This window comes from Antennarius striatus, chromosome 20, assembly GCF_040054535.1.
Source record: "Antennarius striatus isolate MH-2024 chromosome 20, ASM4005453v1, whole genome shotgun sequence".
NCBI lineage: Eukaryota > Metazoa > Chordata > Actinopteri > Lophiiformes > Antennariidae > Antennarius > Antennarius striatus.
This window is the reverse complement of record NC_090795.1, coordinates 2,977,396-2,999,506: the sequence shown is the minus strand read 5'-3', so window position 1 is coordinate 2,999,506 and position 22,111 is coordinate 2,977,396. Positions and strand designations below refer to the sequence as shown.

The 22,111-nt window shown below is 43.3% G+C and overlaps 2 protein-coding genes across 4 annotated transcripts; both read right to left on the bottom strand.

Annotated features, from left to right (window-relative positions):
* Positions 1–3,277: 3,277 nt before the first annotated feature.
* LOC137587778 (coiled-coil domain-containing protein 106-like) lies at positions 3,278–7,618 on the bottom strand. Of its 3 annotated transcripts, XM_068304399.1 has the most exons (5): positions 7,489–7,618; positions 4,881–5,098; positions 4,592–4,804; positions 4,302–4,508; positions 3,278–4,068 (listed from the first exon to the last, which is right to left on the bottom strand). In XM_068304399.1, the coding sequence occupies exons 2-5, from the start codon at positions 5,086–5,088 to the stop codon at positions 3,689–3,691; spliced, it is 1,008 nt and encodes a 335-aa protein (XP_068160500.1). In that variant the 5' UTR covers positions 5,089–5,098; positions 7,489–7,618; the 3' UTR covers positions 3,278–3,688. The 3 variants fall into 3 exon arrangements, with proteins under 3 accessions (XP_068160500.1, XP_068160498.1, XP_068160499.1); XM_068304397.1 differs by lacking the exon at positions 7,489–7,618 and having other exon boundaries at positions 4,881–5,180; XM_068304398.1 differs by lacking the exon at positions 7,489–7,618 and having other exon boundaries at positions 4,592–4,801; positions 4,881–5,180.
* A 924-nt stretch (positions 7,619–8,542) lies between these two features.
* On the bottom strand, positions 8,543–13,732 carry anxa13 (annexin A13). Its single transcript, XM_068303947.1, has 11 exons — positions 13,557–13,732; positions 12,290–12,365; positions 12,098–12,192; positions 11,820–11,990; positions 11,697–11,730; positions 11,034–11,113; positions 10,790–10,858; positions 10,608–10,709; positions 10,268–10,343; positions 9,803–9,915; positions 8,543–9,140 (listed from the first exon to the last, which is right to left on the bottom strand). The coding sequence occupies exons 1-11, from the start codon at positions 13,569–13,571 to the stop codon at positions 9,021–9,023; spliced, it is 951 nt and encodes a 316-aa protein (XP_068160048.1). The 5' UTR covers positions 13,572–13,732; the 3' UTR covers positions 8,543–9,020.
* Positions 13,733–22,111: the final 8,379 nt, after the last annotated feature.

The following is a 22,111-nucleotide window of genomic DNA, read 5'->3' as shown; positions in this document are numbered from 1 at the left end:
ATGAATGCTCTGATTGGGGAATAAAGTAAAAAAAATTTATTTAAAAACCAGATGCCTCTTTTTGTTGTTTCTCCACTGGACCTTTTGTTTCACGTCAGAAAAGGATTAAAATATAAAGTACAGCTGGTTAAATCGTACAAACAACCTTTTCAAGCCTACAGCATGAAACCATTTATCATTTTTTGGAGGGGGTTGGGGGTAAAGTCTCCTGTGAGGCCTCTTTGTCAGTCAGAGGACACCTGGGGGGGGGGGGTAAAAACAAAGTGCCTCTGACCCTGAAAATAGAGGTCACACCAGCATCGGTGCACGGAAACGACCCGTTAGCAGGAATGCTAATTGCAGATGCTTGAGCCTTATATGGCGGCGCTAGCCGAGCGCTAGCTCACGCATGCACCTCACGTGCTGCAGCCATCTTCATTCTCCACGAATGAAATCGCGCTCTGGGCCAAATCACGACGGCGGCGGCGGCGTGACACCCCCCCCCCCCCTCCCTACGATGCTTGTTTCTCTAAGGGGAGGGTATGAGGTTTGGTTTATAGGGTCCTGTTTGCTGTTTTCCCCCCTCAGAATACATTATTTCTCGCCCCCTCCCGCTCTCAAGCTTGTGAGACTATTATCCGCCAACCAACCCCCCCAATAAGTTCTTATCAGCAGCAGCCAGATGGAGAGCGCACCAGCAGAACCTCAAGACTTGTTGATTGAGCAGCGCTGGCAGAAAGGATGTCATTGTGGCGCCAGATTAGCATCTTAGCTTTTTTTCCTTTATTTTATTATTGCGGGGAGAATTCTTATTAATGACTTATATCAGGGGCTTGATTCATTTGTTGAGGAGGGGGGGGGGGGGGAGGTTTTCTCTGCAAGCGCGGCGCTTTTGTGTCAGAAGGATTTTATGAAGCTCGCTCCGGCGGGTTTTTTGATCCACGTGTTCTCGGATGCGGCGACACGGCGGTAAAACTGTCTGTTGAGGCGTCAGAGCGAATCCAATCAGCTGCAGCGTGGTGGCGTGTGTCGTCTGCACGCCGCAAACAAAAAGGCATGAAGAGAAAGCGTCCGGATACAACACTGTCCTCTAGTGACGCTCGCCCCCCCCCCCCGGCGGCGTGGCGGTGAGTTGCAACCGCCCCCGGCATCGTCCGGTGGCGACTAAATGAGAATGAACGCAACAATAACCCCTCCATGTGTGTTAGCACTCCCAGGAAACGGCAGAGGAAGAGGAAGTGATTGCATGTGAACGAAAACTGATTGGGACGTACCCAGAATGCAACCTGATTTTTTTGGGGGGGTAAAATTGGCTTCACTTTGCTGCTCCAACCCAGTTTTGCAGGATCCATTCAAATGATTTTTTTTGGAGTTGGATTAGCTGGCAAAGCTAAAGGTGGACCGTCTGTTCGCCTGGAAGGAGTCGGATCAGTTTGGTACAGGAAGTCGGAGACTGTCGTCTCGTCCTGCGGTCATAGAGACGTTGTCGCTGGTGTGTCACCAGATTTAAAGTCTGATCCTGTCACCAGTGGTAACACTAAAATGGAAATACGTCTAAAATGTACGTTGTATGTAAAAAAAGAAATCGGAAAGATTACCACCGTTCAAGTGGTTAAATACAAAGTTGGAGCCTGGTTACCTTAGCTTAGCACAAAGTGTGATGAGAGAAAATGTTTCCTCGTGGCATAAAAAACACATTAATTCATCCTTAAAACAAAAATTGGCAAACACAATGCCGATGGAACCGATTATAATGCAATAATATCATAACAGTCTGCTGGGAGAGGCTCCAGCAACCCCCGTGACACACGAAAGTGGAAGAAGCGGAACGGAAAATGAGTATCTGTACAGTCTTTACGTGGCATTGAAAGTCAGAGACGGCGGCTCATGAACCCGAAGCTCTTCCACACCTTTTTTGTTTTTCCAGCCAAGAACCTTTTTGCCAAAAGCCACATAAACAACTGAAGGTCTGAGCTCCTCTTCCTCCTGACAAACGCCGCAATCCTTCAGGCATTCATTTGTCACACATCCCGTCGCCGCCGCTTCGAGCCCGCTTCACCGCGAGGTGGTCCGGGTTGTTGTCAAGGTCAAGATGGAGCAGGACGGAGGAGGAAGGGGTTGGGTTTTTGGAGCCCAGGCAATGACGAGACACCTGCAGTGGTGAAAGACAGAAAATGGAGTCCCAGCTGGCCTCACACCAGTGAGTCAAAAGGCCGGGGGGGTGGAGGAGGAGGGGGTAGGCTGCTTCAGGCTCGATTAGGCCCACATCCTATCTCCATCCGCAGCTCTGAGCTCCATCACCCCAAGTCATTAACAGCCAAGTCACAGCTGCCGCTCTGGAGGACTAGCAGGTGGGGGCTGCGTTCTGGAGCTATTTAGGGACGCGCTGACCAACAAGGGGTGGAGGGCAGAGATGAAATCGTCGTATAAATCGGGAACATTTTGTACTTTACCATCATTTCATTTCCGAGTTTGAAGAGAAGCGACCCTCACGTCTCATCCCGGCGACAAAAAGAGAGTAGGAGTGACATGTGCTTTGCCTCAGGAGGAGGGAACAGATGAGATACGCCCACTGCTGAGAGGACCAGCATGCACCTGTCCCCTCTGGCGGTGGTGTCCACCTCTGCTGGCATTAAATATTTCTACATCTTCAAAAAAAACATCACCCGCTTTTCATTTTGGGTGGAAATGGGGGGGGGGGGGTAGGAAAAAGTGATAGCTAATGTGAAATGACTGAATGAGTTCATAAAGGAGGAGGTGGAGGTTGTGTGTCTGTGGGGGGTGTGAAAGATAAGCAGATAGCCGGCGTGTGGACGAGAGCGACAGTGACAGAGTCCCGTGCACAGATAAACAGCCGGGGTGCAGCGCCGTAATGGCTTTGCACAAGTAATTTGTCACTTTGCTTGAAAAGCAAAACTGCAGGGACGGTGATGGTGACACTTTTTTTTTTTTTTTTTTGCACCGACGCTCGCTATTGCCCAAGGATGTCTGACCAAGCTTTCCATCTGTCTGAGGAAGAGACTCACAGAAGATGTCGGTGCTGAGGTTTCACTTCTTTTACCCATCTGGGATCAGATGGATTTACGTTCTTCTGCAAAAATGTCTGAAGGTTCAGTTGGTGGAAACAGAAGCCACGTAACTTTCATGAACATGAACCGTTTTCATTTAGTACAGAAACATTGACACGCTTTGCATCCAATGCAGTATTCAAATTTTTAAGTTCTGTCAAAAAAAAACAAAAAAAAAACGAAAACAAAACAGGATTATGTTGACAAAAATCATTTTCATAAAGTCTATGAAGTCACACCTGACAAATGTAGGTGCTGGAAAATGGAAATCCATCATTTTGAATGAAATGACAGGCAGAGGAGGCTTGTGAATCTAATGCAAACACTGCCCTCTAGTGGGACTTTAAAAAAATACACACACAGTTCTGCTGAGGAAAACAAACCTTTTTCTATCAGCGACGGGAGCTGTGAAGAAATTATGGCTATCAATAATAAAACATACATCATGTAAATTTACATGAATGCTAAAAATATTAGCATTTCCGTATGAGATGTAAATCAATGTTGAGAAATGTAAGAGTGCTACATAAATCATTTTTAATCAATCGGTTCTAACTGGGGTCAAAACAACCATGATTCCATATTTTTGTAAAGGCATTGAATTTCACTTCTTCTCCATGCGACAAAAACAAAAACAAATGTCAACCTATTAAAATACTCTCTGCGGCGCCTCCTAGTGGCTGCAGGTGAGAGTGCAGCCCCCTAGCTCTTTTCCCTGAGATGGGCAGCAGCTCTCCGTTGGCTTTCATCTGGTCTATTTTCCTGGACAGGTCCGTGTCGCTGTCGATCACCAGGGTGCACCTTTGGGCGTAGTTGACCAGAGTCTCTTCTCCTTGGCGGAACATCCCCACCAGGGGGACCATGTCTTTGCCGGCCAGGTGGAGCTCGGCGATGGACGCCGTGTTGGCGATGGTGTTCCGGTCGATGCCCAGGTGACGGAAGGCTTCGCTCATGCTCTTCTTCTTCACGAAGGCTGACAGGACTTGTTTGTAGCGGTGGATGACGTACTGGACGCCCGTGGCTGGGGGAGGAGACGTGCACGAGTGATGACGTGTGCTAAGATCATCAGAGTTTACACACAGGAAATGACTTCCAGTCGTTGATTGAAGCCGTTCCACTGATTAGTTGGTGGATATCTGTGAATCTGTTGAATGGCATCAGTGGGATAAACCCACATAACGATGGATTCACAGATATCCAGGAGCTAATCGTTACACACTCCTTCTTTTCCATCCTATCAGAAACATTTCCCACCTCTCTTCCTGCTGTAGTCCTTTCCTTTCTTCGATCTCTTCTTCTCCTTGTGGTGTTTCTTCTTCCTGTGTTCGCTGGAGGCGGCCGAGACCTCCGACGAGTCCGACTCCTCCGAGCCGCTTTTGCTGCCGTCGGAAGAACTACAGGAAGCTCGTTCTCTTTTCCGAGACTTATTGTCCGAGTGCAAAACTTTGTTGGATTTCGACACTGTTAAAAAAAGGACAGAAATACATAAACGAACCGATCCGGTTGGTGCAAACATCATGAAGTCCGTTGCTTCTGACACAAACCTTCCACCAGCGGACCGGGCGAGGCGAACGTTTGCACGGAGCGGTTACTGGTGAGGTTTTCGATCTGGCTCCTCAGGAACTTGCGGTCTTGCATCAGGTCCTCCACCTGCCGCTCCAGAACCGCGATGCGCTCCTGTTTGCTCTCCAGCATGCACTGGAGTTTGGTGATGGTCAGCAGCACCCGGGGGGGCAGGCTTTCTGTATATGAAGCTGCTAGAAGGAGACGAGACAGCCGCATTCAGTGAGAAAAAACCCCAAAACAAGCACCGACTAATGAAAGCGTTCTGACCCGACATGGCGCTGCTGGGCGTGTTGTCCTGCACCGCATCGGTCGAGCCACCCGTTTGAAAGTTCTCCCACTTGATGATGCGGAGCTCGTCCTGTTCCTGCTTGAGCCAGGCCGGGGAGGCCAGTCTGTCTTTGCACCTGACGGAGCTGGAGTCGATCTCCACGCAGGGCGAGTAACCCGACGGCTCCTGCTGCCAGACGGACGACATGTCAGCAGACCTGAAGGGACAACCAGAGGAGAGGATTTCACTCGCTTTAATCATGACCTGTCGCGTTTAGCTGCGTTCACAGACGTCCTCACTGTCTGACTGTCTGGAGCGAATCAAACGCTTTATTAATATCTAACTACTAAGTATCAGAATCTTCTTTAGCTGTTCGGTTTCCATGGAATCCTCGTATCTGTGTAGATAAAGTGGTGAATCAATAAATGATTAACAAATAAATCGTGTTGCATCCGTCTGATTTCAGCAGTTGAAGGCAACAATAAATCACCTTTGTACTGAAAAAAAAAACAAAAACGAACTGCTATTGATCTAATCATTAATCCTGATGCATGGGTGACGAATCAGGAAACAGTGAAGCATTAATTAAGAACTTTGTGGGTTTATTAGGAGTAATAAACCGTGTGTAATATAAATATTTATAAAACCGTTGGTATTAAATTAAGTATATACATATTTGACCAAACTGGACAATGCAAACATCTAAATATGAATAAAGGACATTACCTGAAGTAATATTTATAGGATGGGGAATATTTTTATATATGTATATATATAAAATAGATTTACATTCATTATTCCCTGGGATATATCTCATTATTCTATAATTGACTTTTAAAAATGGTTCTAGATGCTAGAAGTAGGTTTCCTGTGGGAATTAATGAGATGTTTGTTGTTTTTAATCCCTGATGATGCAGCACCGATAAACAAGTGTCACATGACTTTAGTTTCCACGACCTAGTGATGAAGCTGTTAGCATACGACACTCAGCAAGCGCTTTCTAGCATCTTAATGATGAGCAACAGGAATCCGTGATGCATTAAAGATGTATTACATCATCATGAGTCATGCATTAGTTATGCATTACTTCAGGCTGTGCTTTGGAGCCTTGTGTCCAATCTAGAGGTGCTGCGTTCATGTACCCCTCACCTGGCAAAAAATAAAAATCACAGAGCAGAAATATTAAAATGCAGTAATCTGTGCACTTGATTTTGTTGCAGGAAGTATTTACTCCACGTTTCCATGGAGACGATGCTCATGTCTAACACGTGCCACGTGAGTTCTCAACTGAGGGATCTGGAGATACATTAAAGAGAATCTCACTAAAAAGAATGCAGATATTGCTAAAAAAAAAAAAAAAAAAAAGCTTGACAACTAAAGAAGAATGGGCTGATCGACAACACCTGGACAAACAACTGCAGGATCTTCATCAAAACAAAGGGGCTTTCTCCGGAACAGATGAAAACATTGGTGATCAGGTGTGCAGAGGAGTTGGTGAAATATGAGCAAAAAGATGGCCAAGAGTTGTTATTATACCAAAGATCTGTACAACAATCACTTCAATAGTGGGAGCTCTACACACATTTTGGACAAGTCAAGTATTACATGGAACAGTTGAAAAACCATTCAACATCATCAATGTCAGAAACATGGATTGATGAAATAAAAAAACATGGATTTCTGCTTGGAGGGATAACATTAAGTTTGACACATTAACGAGTATGTTGATGTGTTTTAACAATATAATAACATGTATAACTTAAAAGTGTAACAAACCAGTTTATTTCTTGGATAAACACTGTTTAAAAAAGGTGAATATGATCATTATATTCTTGTGGAGAACACTGGCAAGGTCAACTTCTGATTTTGACTATCTATGATGTCAACAAATCTTGTGTTCTTAGGAAGAATGTAAACATGGTTATATTCTAGGTTATATCTGGGAATAAAGACTAACATCTGGAGGTGGATAAGAGTATGAACGTCTGGCAAAATGTCATGGATGAACTGGTAGAAAACATTTAATGTCTGAGTTGTTGACAACATTTTATAATGAGATAAACATTTGTTGATTGTGGGAGACGGGGGATTTCACAAGCCTATTGGCTTTCCACCCGTCAGCCCTTTTTTTTTTTTTTTTTCTCGGATGTTGTTGTTGATGTTGTAAAATATGATGCAGGAGTGAAGTTTGTTCCATTAATATGCCCGGAAAAAAAATAAATAGGTAAATAAATAAGCGAGGAGTGAGCGCTGCAGTGATTTATCCGGAATCTACGGCAACCTGCAGGGACAAATGCCATTTGCGTTTTCGCGCTTGTAAAATATTAATAAAGTGCGATAAGCACTAGCAGGGCAGGCATGTGCATTATATTTACCCCTATTACATTGTAGCATACAGTCTTAGTGGTGAATAAATATTTAAATTCATAAAAGACATATTTCGTGTGATACAAGTCTCATAAACATACATATTTTTGCGTATAATTAGCTAAAGGGAGACATATTTCTCCCTCCGCTGGGTTAATTAGCTCCTATCAAGATGAATGCTAATGACTGCAATTACCAGCACCAAACGAGACAAATATAGCGAAATACGGAATAACGAACCTTCAAGACGGGTCCGAATCTGCCGCGGGACGAGTTCCGTTTTATGGAGCTGTGGGCACGATTAATTAATTTAGCTCCGTTTGCTTAAAACAATAAAAGCAGATGATTGAACGAACGAGCGGCGTTGACGTCTGAGAGGCGGAGGCAGAAACACGGGCGCATAACCTCGTGCTGCGTTCAGGGGAATAAAGGAAAGTAGTAAACTAAACGATTTTTGTGGCATAAACGTCAGTCAGTCATCTTCAGATTACCACCGCTGTATCCGCCGGAGTAGGTCACGGGGAGCCGGAGCCTATCTCGGCTTTAAATATTTATTATGCATCTATATGCAGCATATGTTTCATGAAACGCATCAGTTTAACTTGTTTTCTATCATTAGTCTTTTGTTGTTGTCGTCTTTTGAAATCACGTTTCAGGGAAACAGCCGTGATGTCTTTGAATGCCACTCACCACCAGCCTCTATAAGAAGCCAGGAGGATGGAGGACAAATCTTGTAGACGGAGAAAAGGACCACACGCATCTGGGATGATCACGTGTCACAACAAATAAGACAGAAAAAGGTCAAATAAAGGCAGACAAGAGGATGTCAAGGAACTTTATTCATAGTTAGACTAAAACTCTTTGGCTACAGAGGCAAACACTCGTCCCGCTACCCAACTGATGTCCCAGGCGATGTTAAATTTCCCATGGACTTCATCTACTCAGTTGTCTGCTAAAATCTTTACAATAGTGGTAATTTGAATAAATCTGAGCTGCCTTGTAGAGACACATAAAGAGACGTCAGACTGGCCAAATGAAATAGATTTCTACTTATAGTTAATACTTGTTATTAAAAACTCTACAGTGTTATATATAAAATAGAAAAAAAACTATACCAAGGTGAGGTGCAATTTGGGTTTTGTCAAGTTTTTGTAGGATAAAAACAACTGTAAATCAATCTAGTTCTTTTTTTTTAAAGAGGCAACTGATAAAATATATATATATATATATATATATATATATATATATATATATATATATATATATATATATATATATATATATATATATATATATATTCTTTCCTGTGAAACAGCTGTGTGAGCTCACATGATGTTGCATAGCCTTCATGATACACATCATACATTCCTTCATCGCAGACCTTCACATTTCTTCAAGCCACGGGGAGTAGTTGCATTAGATATTACAGCAGTGATTTGTGTTAGTCACAGATAAATGTGAACAGTGTAATACTGTTACAGTAACGGCATACAACGAAACAACATATTGAAGACATAGCTGACGTTTTTCAAAGGTAAATCCAAACTGGAAATTTATAAATCTTGTTGTAAATGCTGGTAAATATGATAAGAACTGAACTGAGGAAATGAAATTGGCAGTTTAAAGTAACTTTTCTCATTTAGGGCTGGAAAACTTCTCTAGGTAAAGTCACATGGATTAACTGAGTGGTATTAGTTTGTTAGACAGAAGCAGTTTAAACACACACTGCTGTTTCTGCTCGCCGTCCACATCAAGTCAAATAAAAAAGGCCTTTAGTGGCAGACGGCCAAGAGGAGGCGTTTAAAGTCGCCGCTGCACTCGTCCTTCAGCGCGTCCTTCAGCGACACATCATACTTCTCCAGGTACATGTCTTTGATGGTCTCCAAGTCATACTGCAGACAAGAAAACAGGGAAAAGACAAGCTGGTGAATTTAAGTGCATTTACATGAATAGAAAACAGCAACAATGAGTTTCTGACATAGACAAATTACAGTCCATATTATAACTGTATCGTTTGGTAATATTGCATAATTTAATACTGCCACATAATCATCATATGAATGGACAAAATATGCTGAAAATGTTAATTAACTGTATATCATTACATTTCATGTACATTTAATCCATCGCTTCTTGTACATCATGATTCACTGACTGTTTCTGCCTTCTTTTAACTTGTGTTTTGTTTGGGGGTTTTTTACAGTTTTTACATCTCTGTCCATACATCAAGTTTTTTTATCTAAGCCAACCAGGTTTTTTTTCTGTCATTTCTTCTTGTATTTTGTGCACAAAATAAAAATACGTGTAAAAACAAATGGAAGAGAAAAACTCCATTGTGATTTTAATTTCCTACATCATATTTTAATAAAATTGCAATGAAGAAATACATGTTTGGCGTGTAAAAAACTATTTCCCAAAATCCATTACTGACAAAATAACCCTTTAATGTCAAAAATACAGGAAGAAGTCCTATTACCTCATCCAGAACAATCACCGTGGATAAAAACAGAATCAGGAGATTTGGCGCCACCTGCTGATCGTTGGCTGTAATTACCTCAGAGCGACAGACGATGATGCGGATCAGGGTGTCTTCATCAGTTCCTGCTCCCTTCATCGCATCGTTCAGACGTCTGGCGAAGTAGAGCTGAGGGTTCTTAGCAACCCTCACTGAGGAAGAGGAGGACAGAGTTCCATGAATCTCTAATATGAGTTAAAACGTTCCAGCTAATATGTTGATTTATGTATTTATTCAACTAATTTTAGGATTATTAATTTACATGCAATGAGATGCAAAGTTCCCAAACATTCTTCTATCAAAGTTTTATATTCCAACCTCCTGCTTTTTAATTCTAATGTGGCACAATGTAAATAATCCTTATCCTTTACGTGTTATCGCACCTGAGCGGTGAAATTAATTGCAGTTTTATTATTTACTAAAGAGGTTGGGACAGAGATCAAGTTTGTGCCAAAAGTTGGTGGCGCAGTAAGAAAAATTTAGTTTAATGGATTTCATACGAACCGAGAGCGATGTAGCACCTCTTCAGCGTTCCTGAAGTCTCGCTCTCGATGGCATCCAGGATTTCAGTTCCGGAGAGCTACGGAGAAAAAAAAATACAAGATGAATCTAAGAAGTATTTACCTTCATTCCAAAAGTCTGTAATTCCCTCCTAAAAGGATTTGATGCCATGATTACTATTTATGTTCCACGGAAGTGTAATTAAAGATGCCAAAGATGTTTTTAACTTCCCGGGAAGGTGCAGTTTAAAAGCAGCAACAGTTCACAGGGAAAATTAAAAGACGCAAAACTGATCCCTGAACCAAAATGATGGTTACACAACCTGTGTGACTCTGAGACCAACCTGCTCGTAGATCTTGAAGGTTGCCTGGAGCTGCAGGTAATTTCTGGAGGCCAGGATGTAGCTGAATGTGGACTCATCCGTCCCGAAACAACCCTCGCCCGCCTGCAGCCAATCAGAACCGCTCAGGGTGATTGATCCTACGATGGGGTTATCAATATGTGTGTTTATATATAGATGTGTACCTCAAACAGGCTGGTGGCATCCTGCTCAGCCAGGTCCTCGTCCACCTCGTAGCTCTCGTCTCTGTTGCCCTGAAAGACGAGAGAGTCAAGAGTCTGGCCTCCGTTTTACTAATGAGAGGCTGTCTGGAGAGTGTCTAGTGTGTGTGTGTGTGTGTGTGTGTGTGTGTGAGTGTGTGTGTGTGTGTGTTAGTAGGGAGAGTGAGCTCGATTTCAGTCCTAGAGCACACGGGTGGAGAACACCGACCTGTAAAAGAGCTGTGAGCAGGTTCCTCACGTCGCCGCTGGTGTCGCCTTCGATGTCGGCTTCCAGATCGCGTTCGTGCACTGATCAGAGAACAGTTTAAAAATAAACACACTGGTGCATTTTTGTCTTAAATTTCACGATTGGATCATATTTTTTGCAGAAAGCCCAAACAGATAATGATAAATTCTGGACGTGGCTCTGATGTGGTTTTGGAATAACGCTGCGTGTCGTGTCCGTCCAGATGAATCACTTTCTGTCCCTTCCTCTGGGTTTAATAATAGCGGGACAGGAAGCGGTGACATTCAGTGTTGAGGCGGTGTGTGTGTTCCTACTACAAACAAAGTTCACTATGAGGGAGGTCTGGTTTCTGTCTTTGTCTGTTTATTAACTAGGAAACACCGGTGGGAGGACTGGACTGGGTCCAGCTTAGACTGTTTTAAGATTCCATCTATTCACAGGTCAAACTGGACTTTAAATAAACTTGGCTGGACTAAATTAAATTTTTGAGTGGATTAATCTTTCTTTCCCCTTTCTGGGAATATAAACTGGCATTACTTCCCCTACCGGGAGTCGAACCCGGGCTGCCAGCGTGATAACGTGGACTATGGAAGCGTTGCAGTAGTGGTGCTCTTATTTTGAAGGCTTTCATTCTTCCTGTCTTACCTTGAAAGTAACATTCCTTGAACATGGCGACATCCTGCGAGACACAACAGACGAAAAAAATCTTCAAAACCAGTTTAAATAAAATACATAATGGGGGGTGGGGGTGTTGGGGTCTGGACTCACGGCGTTGGTGGCGGTGCAGAGGATCTCCACCAGGACGTCTTCATCAGTCCCCGCCCCCTTCATCGCCTTCCTCAGCTCCTTCACGGCGTAGATGACGGGCGGGTCCAGCATGGCCAAGATGGCCTTCTCGAAGTTCCCCGACAACTCCTTCTTCAACACGTCCACCAACTCCTGACCCGGGAGGGGTGGTGGGGGGGGGGCAGAGGTTCATTAACTGGGATTGGTGGAGGGAAGAGGGGGTCGATTTTTTAATTTTTTTTCCCCAACGCGACACTCACGTCATCGTACTTGTCAAAATACGCCTGTTTGATTTCCTGACGCTGAAACGAGCAGCGGTTCGCCAGGATGTCGATGATGGCCTGTTCATCCGTTCCTGGAGGGGGGGGGGGTACAAAGGAAGAGATGCAGTGAGAAAACAGTTGGGAAGTAAAAAAAAAAAAAGATGCGTAGAACTCCGGGGATCAACTCACCGAAGCCTTTGCAAGCTTTGCGGATGGCTTTGATGTCAGCGATGACATCGAAGTCCTCCCAGGGCGTGATTGTGGGCTACATGAGGGAGAGGAGAGGATATTGATCACCGATGAGGTCAAGATCTACATGATAGAAAATGGATCAACATTCCAGGGAATGAAGTTCAGGAGCAGCTGGCTGGGGCCAGAATTTTCGAAACAAACTTAGATGGGGGGGGGGCCTTGAATTAACAGCAGGAGCCAATAGGAGGTTCAGGGTCCAACTTGGGGTCTACGGAGATAGACATAGTGGGACGGTGAAGTCCAAGGAAGTAAATAAAAACAAGTTGAAACAAAAATCGTGAATCCAGTCCGGGATTTTGTGTTTCTGCTCTGTTGCGCTCCCCCAGCGGAGAATCAATCAAATGTTTATGTTTAATTGATTAAAAGTTGATTTATAAAAAAACCTTTTTGGGTTTATTTATCAAGATCCAACTCAATATATATATATATATATATATATATATATATATATATATATATATATATATATATATATATTAATGTGACATTCCCAGATGTCTGACCGAGATTCCTGAAGTAGTTTTAACACCGTCGTAGACAAATATTTACGCACACGGGTGGGGGGGACGTTTTGGAGTCTGGTGTGAATTTAAATGGACGTAAAGGCCAAAGGGAACCGTGAGAGGTTTGGATACCCTCCCCCATCTGTGAACTCTGGGACTCGGGGCTTGCGTAACGCGCGGGGGGGTTGTTGGAGAGAGAGGGGGGGGGCTCCTCATTCATCCACTCTCACGGTGTTCAGCGGAGCGGTGATGAATTCCGCAGAGGAGCGGCCCTTTTTCCTCCTTGTGCGCGTCAGCCCGGTTTCTGTTCTCTGCCACCCCCCCACCCCACCACCCCACACCCGGTGTCGTTCAGGACGTTATTTCAAAGAAGCACGAAATCATCCCCACCGTGACGCGTTGTGGGGTCACATTAACAGGGATGTGTCACGATTTAAGTCGTGCGCAAAAGGTCGTGAGTCAACGGAGGCGCTGCGGGGTCCGGTACGCGCGTCACAAGCGCACCGCGTTTGGAAATGAATCCACTGTTATTCCGGTGATTGGACTGGATTGTAACTGTTCACAAACCTATCGTTCACCTCGATCGAAGCCCTGACTGATTAAATATCCACCCCCCACCCACCCCACCACCCCACCCCCCCTGGGCGCGTCTGTAAGACTTTGACGCACAAATACAACCGGATCAAATCGGCGCCACCGACCTGGCAGTTGCCCATTTCGGGGATGTTTATCTGGAACAGCTGATCCGGTCCGAGGAGAAGTGGGGTAGTTTTTTAGTCCTCCTGAACAAACTGCGGCCCGCGGAGGCAGATGTCAGTACGTGACGTCACAGTTCCGGTGCAGTTAACCGTTTATGTTCACGATCGCTCCAGTCTGCGGCTGGTCCTGGTGCGCTGGTTAACTGGTATTCACTGCTGTGAGGGGGGGGGGGGGACCCTTGGTTTTAATGTCCGGTAGATATTTATATAGTATTAATAGTTCACATTCTAAATAGAAAGCTGCATCCAGCAGCTATAATTAGCTCCACTCAGGGAGATTTTATTACATCTGGACTGTTTCCAGTCTTTATGCTAAGATAAGTTAACCCACTGCTGGGTTTAGTTTCATATGCAGACATTAGATGGGCATCTAGCCTCTCATCTAAGATTCAACACGAATTAAAGATGAAAACATGTAAAATTTAAATTGTTAACATTTTTATTTATCCTAGTGGAGAAGTAAAGGATTCTGATTAAACTTATTCTTCTTCCCAGCTAGAATTATAACATGCATCACAACAAATTATAATTATAATGCATAACAAACCAGTGTGAATGTATGTAGCGTTTGGTTTAGGTGTTAAGGTGCATCATGGGAGTTGTAGGCCCCAGTGAAGCATCTTATCATCAGGCTTTTGTTTCCAAAATAGAACCAACCATTTGAAATATCTGAATTTTCCTAAATAAACAGATAAAAACAATGATCACAGGACTGGAGGACATTGTAAATAATCAGTGGAACATTTAATATGAGCTATATGACGTCACAAAACGTTGGGGCTTCATCCCGTTATCGATGCAGAAGTGCTTCCTGATCTAAATAACAGGAGCAATGGCGTCATCTAGCGGTCATAATTGTTAACTACAACCAGAGTTAAACCACAGAAAACCAATCAATCATTAGGAAATAAAAATGATGGATGAATTTTGGACAAATACAGACAAGCTTTAATGATGTTAGTAGTCCTTAGCTAGAGTCTTAGTAGAATCTAAAGTAAACTAAAGCATCATGGGCTTTTCTTTCAGGTCTTAGCATAAAACCATTCTGTGTCGTTGGTGGAATTCATTTGAAGAATAAGTATGCAGAGACTCACGCAGAAAAAAAATCAATAAATCTATTTGGCAGCTCAGACAAACTCCTCCACTGATGAAAAAAACTCTATATTCATTTAGTGGAGCCCACTCAGAATAAGTTTTACTACGTGGATGACTCACGCTCCCTCTTGTAGTACTGCCATAGCTTTGTGTGTGTGTGTGTGTGTGTGTGTGTGTGTGTGTGTGTGTGTGATTGGGTTGTTATTGTCATAAAGACAGTCATTACAACCTCAAGGAGTCTGATCCTGCAGTGAACTCAATGCGTCTGTTATGCAAATTGAATCCGGTCTCAGTTCTCCTGCAGCCACAAACACCGGCGAGTGGATCTGAGGTCAAACACACAGAAAATCAGTCCGTCTGATGTTCTGCGTGGTGTTGATTCTGTTTTCACAGGTTCATCCGCGCTAAAGCTGCACATTCTGTTCTAGTACAAGGTTCAAGATTATTTATAGAGCGTTTACAAATTAAATGAGTTCATCTGGAGACGTTTTCAGGAGGTTATCTCACTCTGAAGATAATTAAATCAAATAGAAGAAGCTATTTCTGGTTTTATTGAAGCCACAGCAACCGTCATTGGGGGGAGGGGGGGGGCGCTGCAGTTAACCCCCAGTTCATGACGTCAGGACCCGTTGATATCTGTCACACAGCGGCGGCGAAAACATGTTTAACCTCAATTACATGGCGCTGAAACAGGAAGGAGCCTCGCTGTTGATGAAAGGTCAAGCAGGCCTGTCCATATACTTACGGCCACTTGTGCCAAGTTTGTTTCATGACTTTTAAGGCATCTTGAGGCATCACACACACACACACACACACGCACGCACGCACGCACACACACACACACACACACACACACACACACACACACAGAATGATCTGACGTCAGTCCCTGACAGAGTTCACCTCTTTCCCATCCATCAGCTGCCTCCATGCTACCTGGGGAGTGTGTGTGTGCGTGTGTGTGCGTGTGTGTGTGTGTGTGTGTGTGTGGGTGTGTGTGGGGGTGAAGATAAAACACGGTTACCTTCTGCAAATTGCTATAATTGAGTGATTAAGACCGGTGACGTCAAGCGAAAGGCAGTTTTCTCCTGAATGAACGGCCTTACACACACACACACGCACGCATGCACGCACACACACACACACACACACACACACACACACACACACACACACACACACACACACACACACACACACACACACACACACACACACACACACACACACACACACACACACACACACACACGTCAGTGTGACTGACTCACTAGTGTCCTGGCCTCGGGATTTGTGTTGGGTGTGTGTGTGTGTGTGTGTGTGTGTGTGTGTGTGTGTGTGTGTGTGTGTATGTGTGTGTCGACTATTACATGAGTGGACCTGTGTGTCCTTTTGCTGGGGCAGTAATTACTGGGAGACTCATCCTCAGCTTCATCACCGCTGCTGCTGCTGATGATGATGATGATAATGATGATGATGATGATGATGATGAGGCCCGAAGCGATGAAGTCCATTCGTGGAGCTGGATTTAGCGGCTGCTGTGCGTTACCGGTGTCGTTTGACTCTCATTTGGTATTTCTGATATAAGTGTGATTAATTGCATCACGGGTTGCCGGGAGCGATATTGATCGGTAATAATTTAAGTTTGTTTCCGAAAACGATTCATCATCCTGGACCAGGGATCCAAAACGACTCCTGGAGGAGCCAAAAACGGGCCTCATCCCGTCAGATAAATGACCTGTTTGCCCTTCTGTGTTGAGGACAATCAGTCTCCTGCCAAACGGGGGCCTGTCTCCGTTTGGAATAATTAAAGGATTGGGTCTCCCTTTTTTTGGTGAAACGTGTTGTTTTCCCGTTTATTTATTGCGTTGATCGTCTATTTATCCCGCACGCGGTGATTCATCAGCCGCTCACAGTCTCTCATTAGCGTCACTTCTGCACCAGGGCCCCACGTGACAATGAAGATTTATGGGGGGGGGTGTAGCTGCAGAACATCTACCGGTTCAGGTTCATCCAGAGAACACCTCCCAAGGTGTGTTTTGAATTTAAATCGGTTCAAAACTGGAGCTTGGTGTGAAACTTCTGTATGAAATGTGAGGTAAAAATACACAACAGTCACGCAAACCTATAGATACCTGTTTGACCCCCCCCCCCCCCGACTGACCTACTTCCATCTCTGATGAGTCCTCTTGTGGGTTTCTTTCCCGAGTTGTTACACAAGACAGCGTCTATTTATTTTCGGCCACCTCGCCTCACCATCACACTTGAAAAACTGGAATATTCCACTTACACCGGCTCCTAAGGAGTTAAATATCGACCCTTCCTGAGACCCCTGGGGGGCGTTAATGAATCCCACCATCATCTGCTGTCAGAGTTACAACCTGATGGTAAAATACCTGCACATGGTGGGGATTTAATCGCTCTATGGGGTCGATTTCTGATGCAGCAAAATAAAAATCCAGGAACATCTCTGACCTTTGGACCTCTGGACCCGGACTCATTGGAATCAGTTGGGGTTGCTTTCACAGCTTGTGTCCTTACCTTTCCACCCACTAGACGCCCCGCCCCCCCACCTGTACAAACCTCCTTTGTGAGTCACATCACTCCGTCCTCTCCCACTCCTCCTCCTCCTCTTCCTCCTGCTCGTCCCTGCGTTTGACACACAGATGAGTCAGTGACGGATCGCGGAAGCTTGAGCCAAGCGATCAGCTTCCTCTCATCTCCTCCTCCTCTTCCTCCTCTTCCTCTTCCTCCCCACCACCACGGGTCCATCTCTGCTCACATGGACCGGCCACAAAAGACAAGTGATTCACGCTCCGATCGCTGTCTGAGGTTTAAAAATATAAGCCCTGCGTGATGGGAGGATGCATCCCGCTGTCCTGCAAAGACAACAAAGAGGAGCACAACCGTGCTCCTCACCCCGGGGGAGGTGGGGCAGGACATGTGGGGGATGCTGGATGGGTCTCCGGTGGGCACCGGTTACGACTACACGAGTTAGAAATCATGCATTTACACAACTCCTCCAGGTTTTGCAGCAATAAATGGAGTTTTATCGCCGTTAGCATTCATATTCTATACAACGGCAGGCTCCAGCAGTAAAGGACTTTTAGATGGAAAAGAAATTGATTCTCTTGATATGTCTCTGAGTGCTCACGTCCTGAACTCTAATTCACATTCAGGCATATGTCAGATCAATAGAAGACATTTAGCAGCAGCGTTGGCAGCGTTTAACGATGCTCGCTGCCCCGAGGGCAAATCAGGGAATGTTTGATCTGCAGGATTGCTTGACTTGACAGGCCACGCTAACGCAAATACCAGCCACTAAAATATGACGATTATTAAATTTTGTGTTGGATTGGATCTCAATAATACATGAAAAATAGCAAAAAGGTCAATAAATAGGCATGGATGATTTTTCCACTGACAGGCATACTTGGATGTTCTAATACATAGTTGGACCAGAGATGCACAGGAGATGATTAAAAACAGGCCAGGAGACAATAAAAAAGGACAGGAAATGTAAAGGGAAACAGGATGCATGTTTGCATCAAACAGGAAGTGAACAGGAAGTCAGGTTTTTACAGTTCAATACAGCTGATCTCTGACATTTCACACCTGACTCGATGCATTTTTATGAAAAGAACGTTAATAAACTTTGGATTCTACGTGTTTATCCTCGTCAGAAAGGATTTCTGTTTCCTCATCTGACTTTTCTCTTCTTTAGGTTGTTGCTCAAACCTGTATTGATCTTCTGTTGATCGGAAACTCTTCGAAAATGTGCTTTTAATAAATTAGTTGGCTGCATATTCATTGAAAATATGACTTTATCTTTCATTTATTCCTTATTCGTGCCACGTTAATGGGATTGGCACAAGAAAGGATGGTGTCCTTGACTCCCGGAATAGATGACTCCACTTTAGCCAATAATTACCAGGATGATGACGTCAGCGCTCGGCCTTTTGCAGGATTCTGGAGTCAGCATTTGATACCATCTTGCATCTCTGACTTCCTGCAGAGCCCGCATTGATCGACGTCTAAAAAAGACCACAACAGGCCGTAAAAGCATTTCAGGACAGTCGCCAAGATGTGCATATCCTAAAGTGGCTGTGATGCACGAGGCTTTTAAAAAGGCCAGGGTTTCTTCAACAGCGTGCCAACGTGACGAAGAAGAAACAAACGTGAGCACAAGTGCATCATGGGAGCTTCTTGTACCAACTTCCCAGTTTGACTGCAAAGGTCATAACAGGATAAAAGTTCATAGATTCCAGTAGGCAAATCCTTAAAGTTTCTTTTTTTCAGGTAAATATGTTCAGAAACAACAAAACAAACATTTAATTTTCATATAAATATTTATTGCAGAGGAGGTATCTTTTATGTACATGCTATCACAATATAACACAATATAAATCTACTGAATATTCCCATATATCGATGCTATAAGCTTGTCATAGAGCAATAGTCGTAACAAGCACGTAATACAGTGGATCAGGGACAGTATCACTCACTATACAACTTGTAACAGTCCATAAAAGATCTTTTTTTTTAAACTTTTTTGTTCTATCAAGGGCAGTGAAACATCGGTCCTATTATTTTTATTTTTTAATGAATTCATGCAGAAGCCACAAGATTTACAACGTCACAGCATCGAGTAGTATTAGTAGCAAGAGTAGTAGTGTTATTTGCCGTGGGGTGACTCGGTTTGGTCACCAGAGAAGAGAAAGTCAGGTTCGAATGAAAGCAGCTAGCCAACAGAATGCACCATGGGAAAGATCAGACTGATGGACGAAGAGCTACGGGGACACGGTGTCATCTATGGCGATGACGTTTGGATTTTCACATGCGAGTAAATGTTTTAAGGTGGAAACTTTCACAGATTCATTGACTAGAATACGGTGATCTCCAGAGACGTGAACAGTGAGACAGTTGGAAAGACGGAGCGACCGAACTGAGGGAAGGTTCTGCAAGCAAACTATTTGAAATCAGCAAATCAATCTGTGACTCGTACATTGCGGAATATTGCATTGTTTGTATCTGCAGTTCTGCCCGAAAAGAACCGTTATCGTGTTTCCTTTGTGCACCAACGACCTCCAATCCGCAAATCTCATCAGCAAAGAGTGTAAAAGATTACGCTAAATGTAGATAAATTAAAAAATATGTGGTGACAACAGAGTAAAGCTCTTCTTTTAGAACCTGCAGCTCCATCTAAAGACTTATAAAGTAATATGAAACAAAATGCATCTTCTTTGAAGAAAAAAAAAAAGAAAGCTTTCCTACCAAGAGGCTTGTTTTAAAAATGTACAGCACTATTATTCATCCAGGGCAGTAAAATTCAACGCGGCAGTGATTCCTACGACTAAAGTCACTTAAAAAATGCTCTCAAACTGTCGCCACACCGTCCCCCGGTGTGTTCCTGCATCCGCGGTCCATGTGATGGATGATGCTGAACATCTGGTTCGTAAATATCATACAGATCCATCACCTGCTTCACAATCAATCCCTGACCGCTGACAGTTGTGCTCAGACTCCGTCCCTGAAGGAGCTCATAAAGCAGGAGAGGTGACGAATCTAAAGCTGTAAGGCAAACACTTCCACGTTTGATGTATTTCAGTCATCCCCACCCCCACGGGTCAGAGGCAGGGGTAATTTCTCAGTGGAGGGTGGCAAGTAGACGGCGCAGCATCTAAATCACCTTATAGAGCCAATTGTGTTGGCTGGTTGAAAATAAATTCAGATTGGAACGACGACAATTATTATGACGTCAATTTGTTTTCAGTTGAAAGACATTTAGAAATTGATGGTGTTTCTTTTGTTTTATTTTACCACGATTCATAAAGATGCTCATATATTGAGGAGTTTGGCGGCAATTCTAGGTAATTACAGTCGTTGACAACATTCAGGGATAGCATGTTATTTTCACAAGATACCATAAAGTCGCTTAGACGCTACATTGATTAATGGATTTCTTCACAACTGCAATTACTGTCAAGTTTTCAACAGTTAGATATAAGTGCGTGTGGGGGAACAGGGGGAGGGAGGGGGTCGTCACGGTAACCTCAGGTTGGATAGTGCATGATGAACATTTAGACATTTTGATACAAAACACCAATAAAAATTTCAAAAACCTCAAAAGGTTCAGTCAGATTATTAATTGATAACATTACATTGATCGCTAATTCTAATCAATGGGGCTTCATTCGCATTAAAATGGGAAGAACATGCATTTCTCTACTTGTTCTTTAAATCTTAAGCTACTAATTGTGCAGCCTGGTCAGTGGCTATAATTTATAGTCCAGGGTACAAATACAGGTATGCGTCGGCTTACGTCGTTTGGATTTATGAGGTTCTCGATTATGCGTCGGTATTTTTTTTTTTAAAAAGCATGAAAAAATAAAAATCAAGTTTATGTCATTTTATTCCACTTAATGTCTCTCTGCCACAAATTTTGGGAACTGTAAACTTGCTAGCAAGCCATTAAAAGCACATAATTTCATGTTACCAAACATTAAATCAGAATAAATAAAAAAATTAATATATTATTAGCACGTAGCAACGCCTGTGACCCACGATGCGGAAGAAGTGGCTAAAGACAAGACTGCGATGTTTTTTCTGTACCATATTAAAAAATAAGATTTCATTGTTTGCAACCTAAAAATAAATTAGTGTTAACTATATATTATTGAAAATGCATTGGTAAATAAAGTACAATAAAGAACTAACTGGGATTTTCTTTTGGTTCTTTTGGTGCCTGAAATAAGTGTGACAGTTTCACAATGTTTAATTGCAGATCAATAGTACGGTATCTCAGCTTTATTTTGAAAGTCTAACTAGTTGTTTCACATTTGTTGTTGCTAAATAAAATAGAGGCCAAATAGAGCATCATAATTTAAAGCTTTTACAGCCACTGACCCATCTGTTATATGTAACGACTCAGGAATGAGAGATTTAGAAAATTAAATGATTCGATAAATATCTCACATTTAAAAAAAACAAACCCTTTTGTAGTTATAACCATCGTTTACACCATTATGAGGACATTCTGCAGACCAGTCACTGAAAACATCTGAAAATAAGGCAACATTCCTACGACAAAGTCTGACAAGAAACATGACAGATTATGAAAAGGCGGTTAAGCCAGATGATTATTTCACAATCTGTGACCAATATTGTCAAGGATAAATCCGCAGTAATTACTGTTATAGTACAGCATTAGCATGTGTCTGTTAGCCTCATAGCATTGATCAACTTTGCTGTAGCTGCCTTGTTTCCAGGTCTCACTATGGTCTCAATCAGTATTGATAAGCATGGGAAAAAAATGGTCCAAAAAAAAAAAACCCACTTCCTTATCAATATCACCTTTCAGCAGCAGGTTCTGCAAGATGATAGTAAAATACATTGCTGACCTG

What these genes read in the sequence shown, in the direction of transcription:
- anxa13 (XM_068303947.1), bottom strand. An exon ending in ATTTTGACAAGTACGATGAC is followed by an intron (nt 11,991 to 12,097) that starts GTGAGTGTCGCG and finishes CTCCCGGGTCAG; the next exon opens with GAGTTGGTGGACGTGTTGAA. An exon ending in CCTTCAAGATCTACGAGCAG is followed by an intron (nt 10,344 to 10,607) that starts GTTGGTCTCAGA and finishes TTTTCTCCGTAG; the next exon opens with CTCTCCGGAACTGAAATCCT.
- LOC137587778 (XM_068304397.1), bottom strand. Translation starts at nt 5,142, where the DNA reads ATGATTAAAGCGAGTGAAATCCTCTCCTCTGGTTGTCCCTTCAGGTCT. An exon ending in GCCCAGCAGCGCCATGTCGG is followed by an intron (nt 4,805 to 4,880) that starts GTCAGAACGCTT and finishes GTCTCCTTCTAG; the next exon opens with CAGCTTCATATACAGAAAGC. An exon ending in GCCCGGTCCGCTGGTGGAAG is followed by an intron (nt 4,509 to 4,591) that starts GTTTGTGTCAGA and finishes TTTTTTTAACAG; the next exon opens with TGTCGAAATCCAACAAAGTT.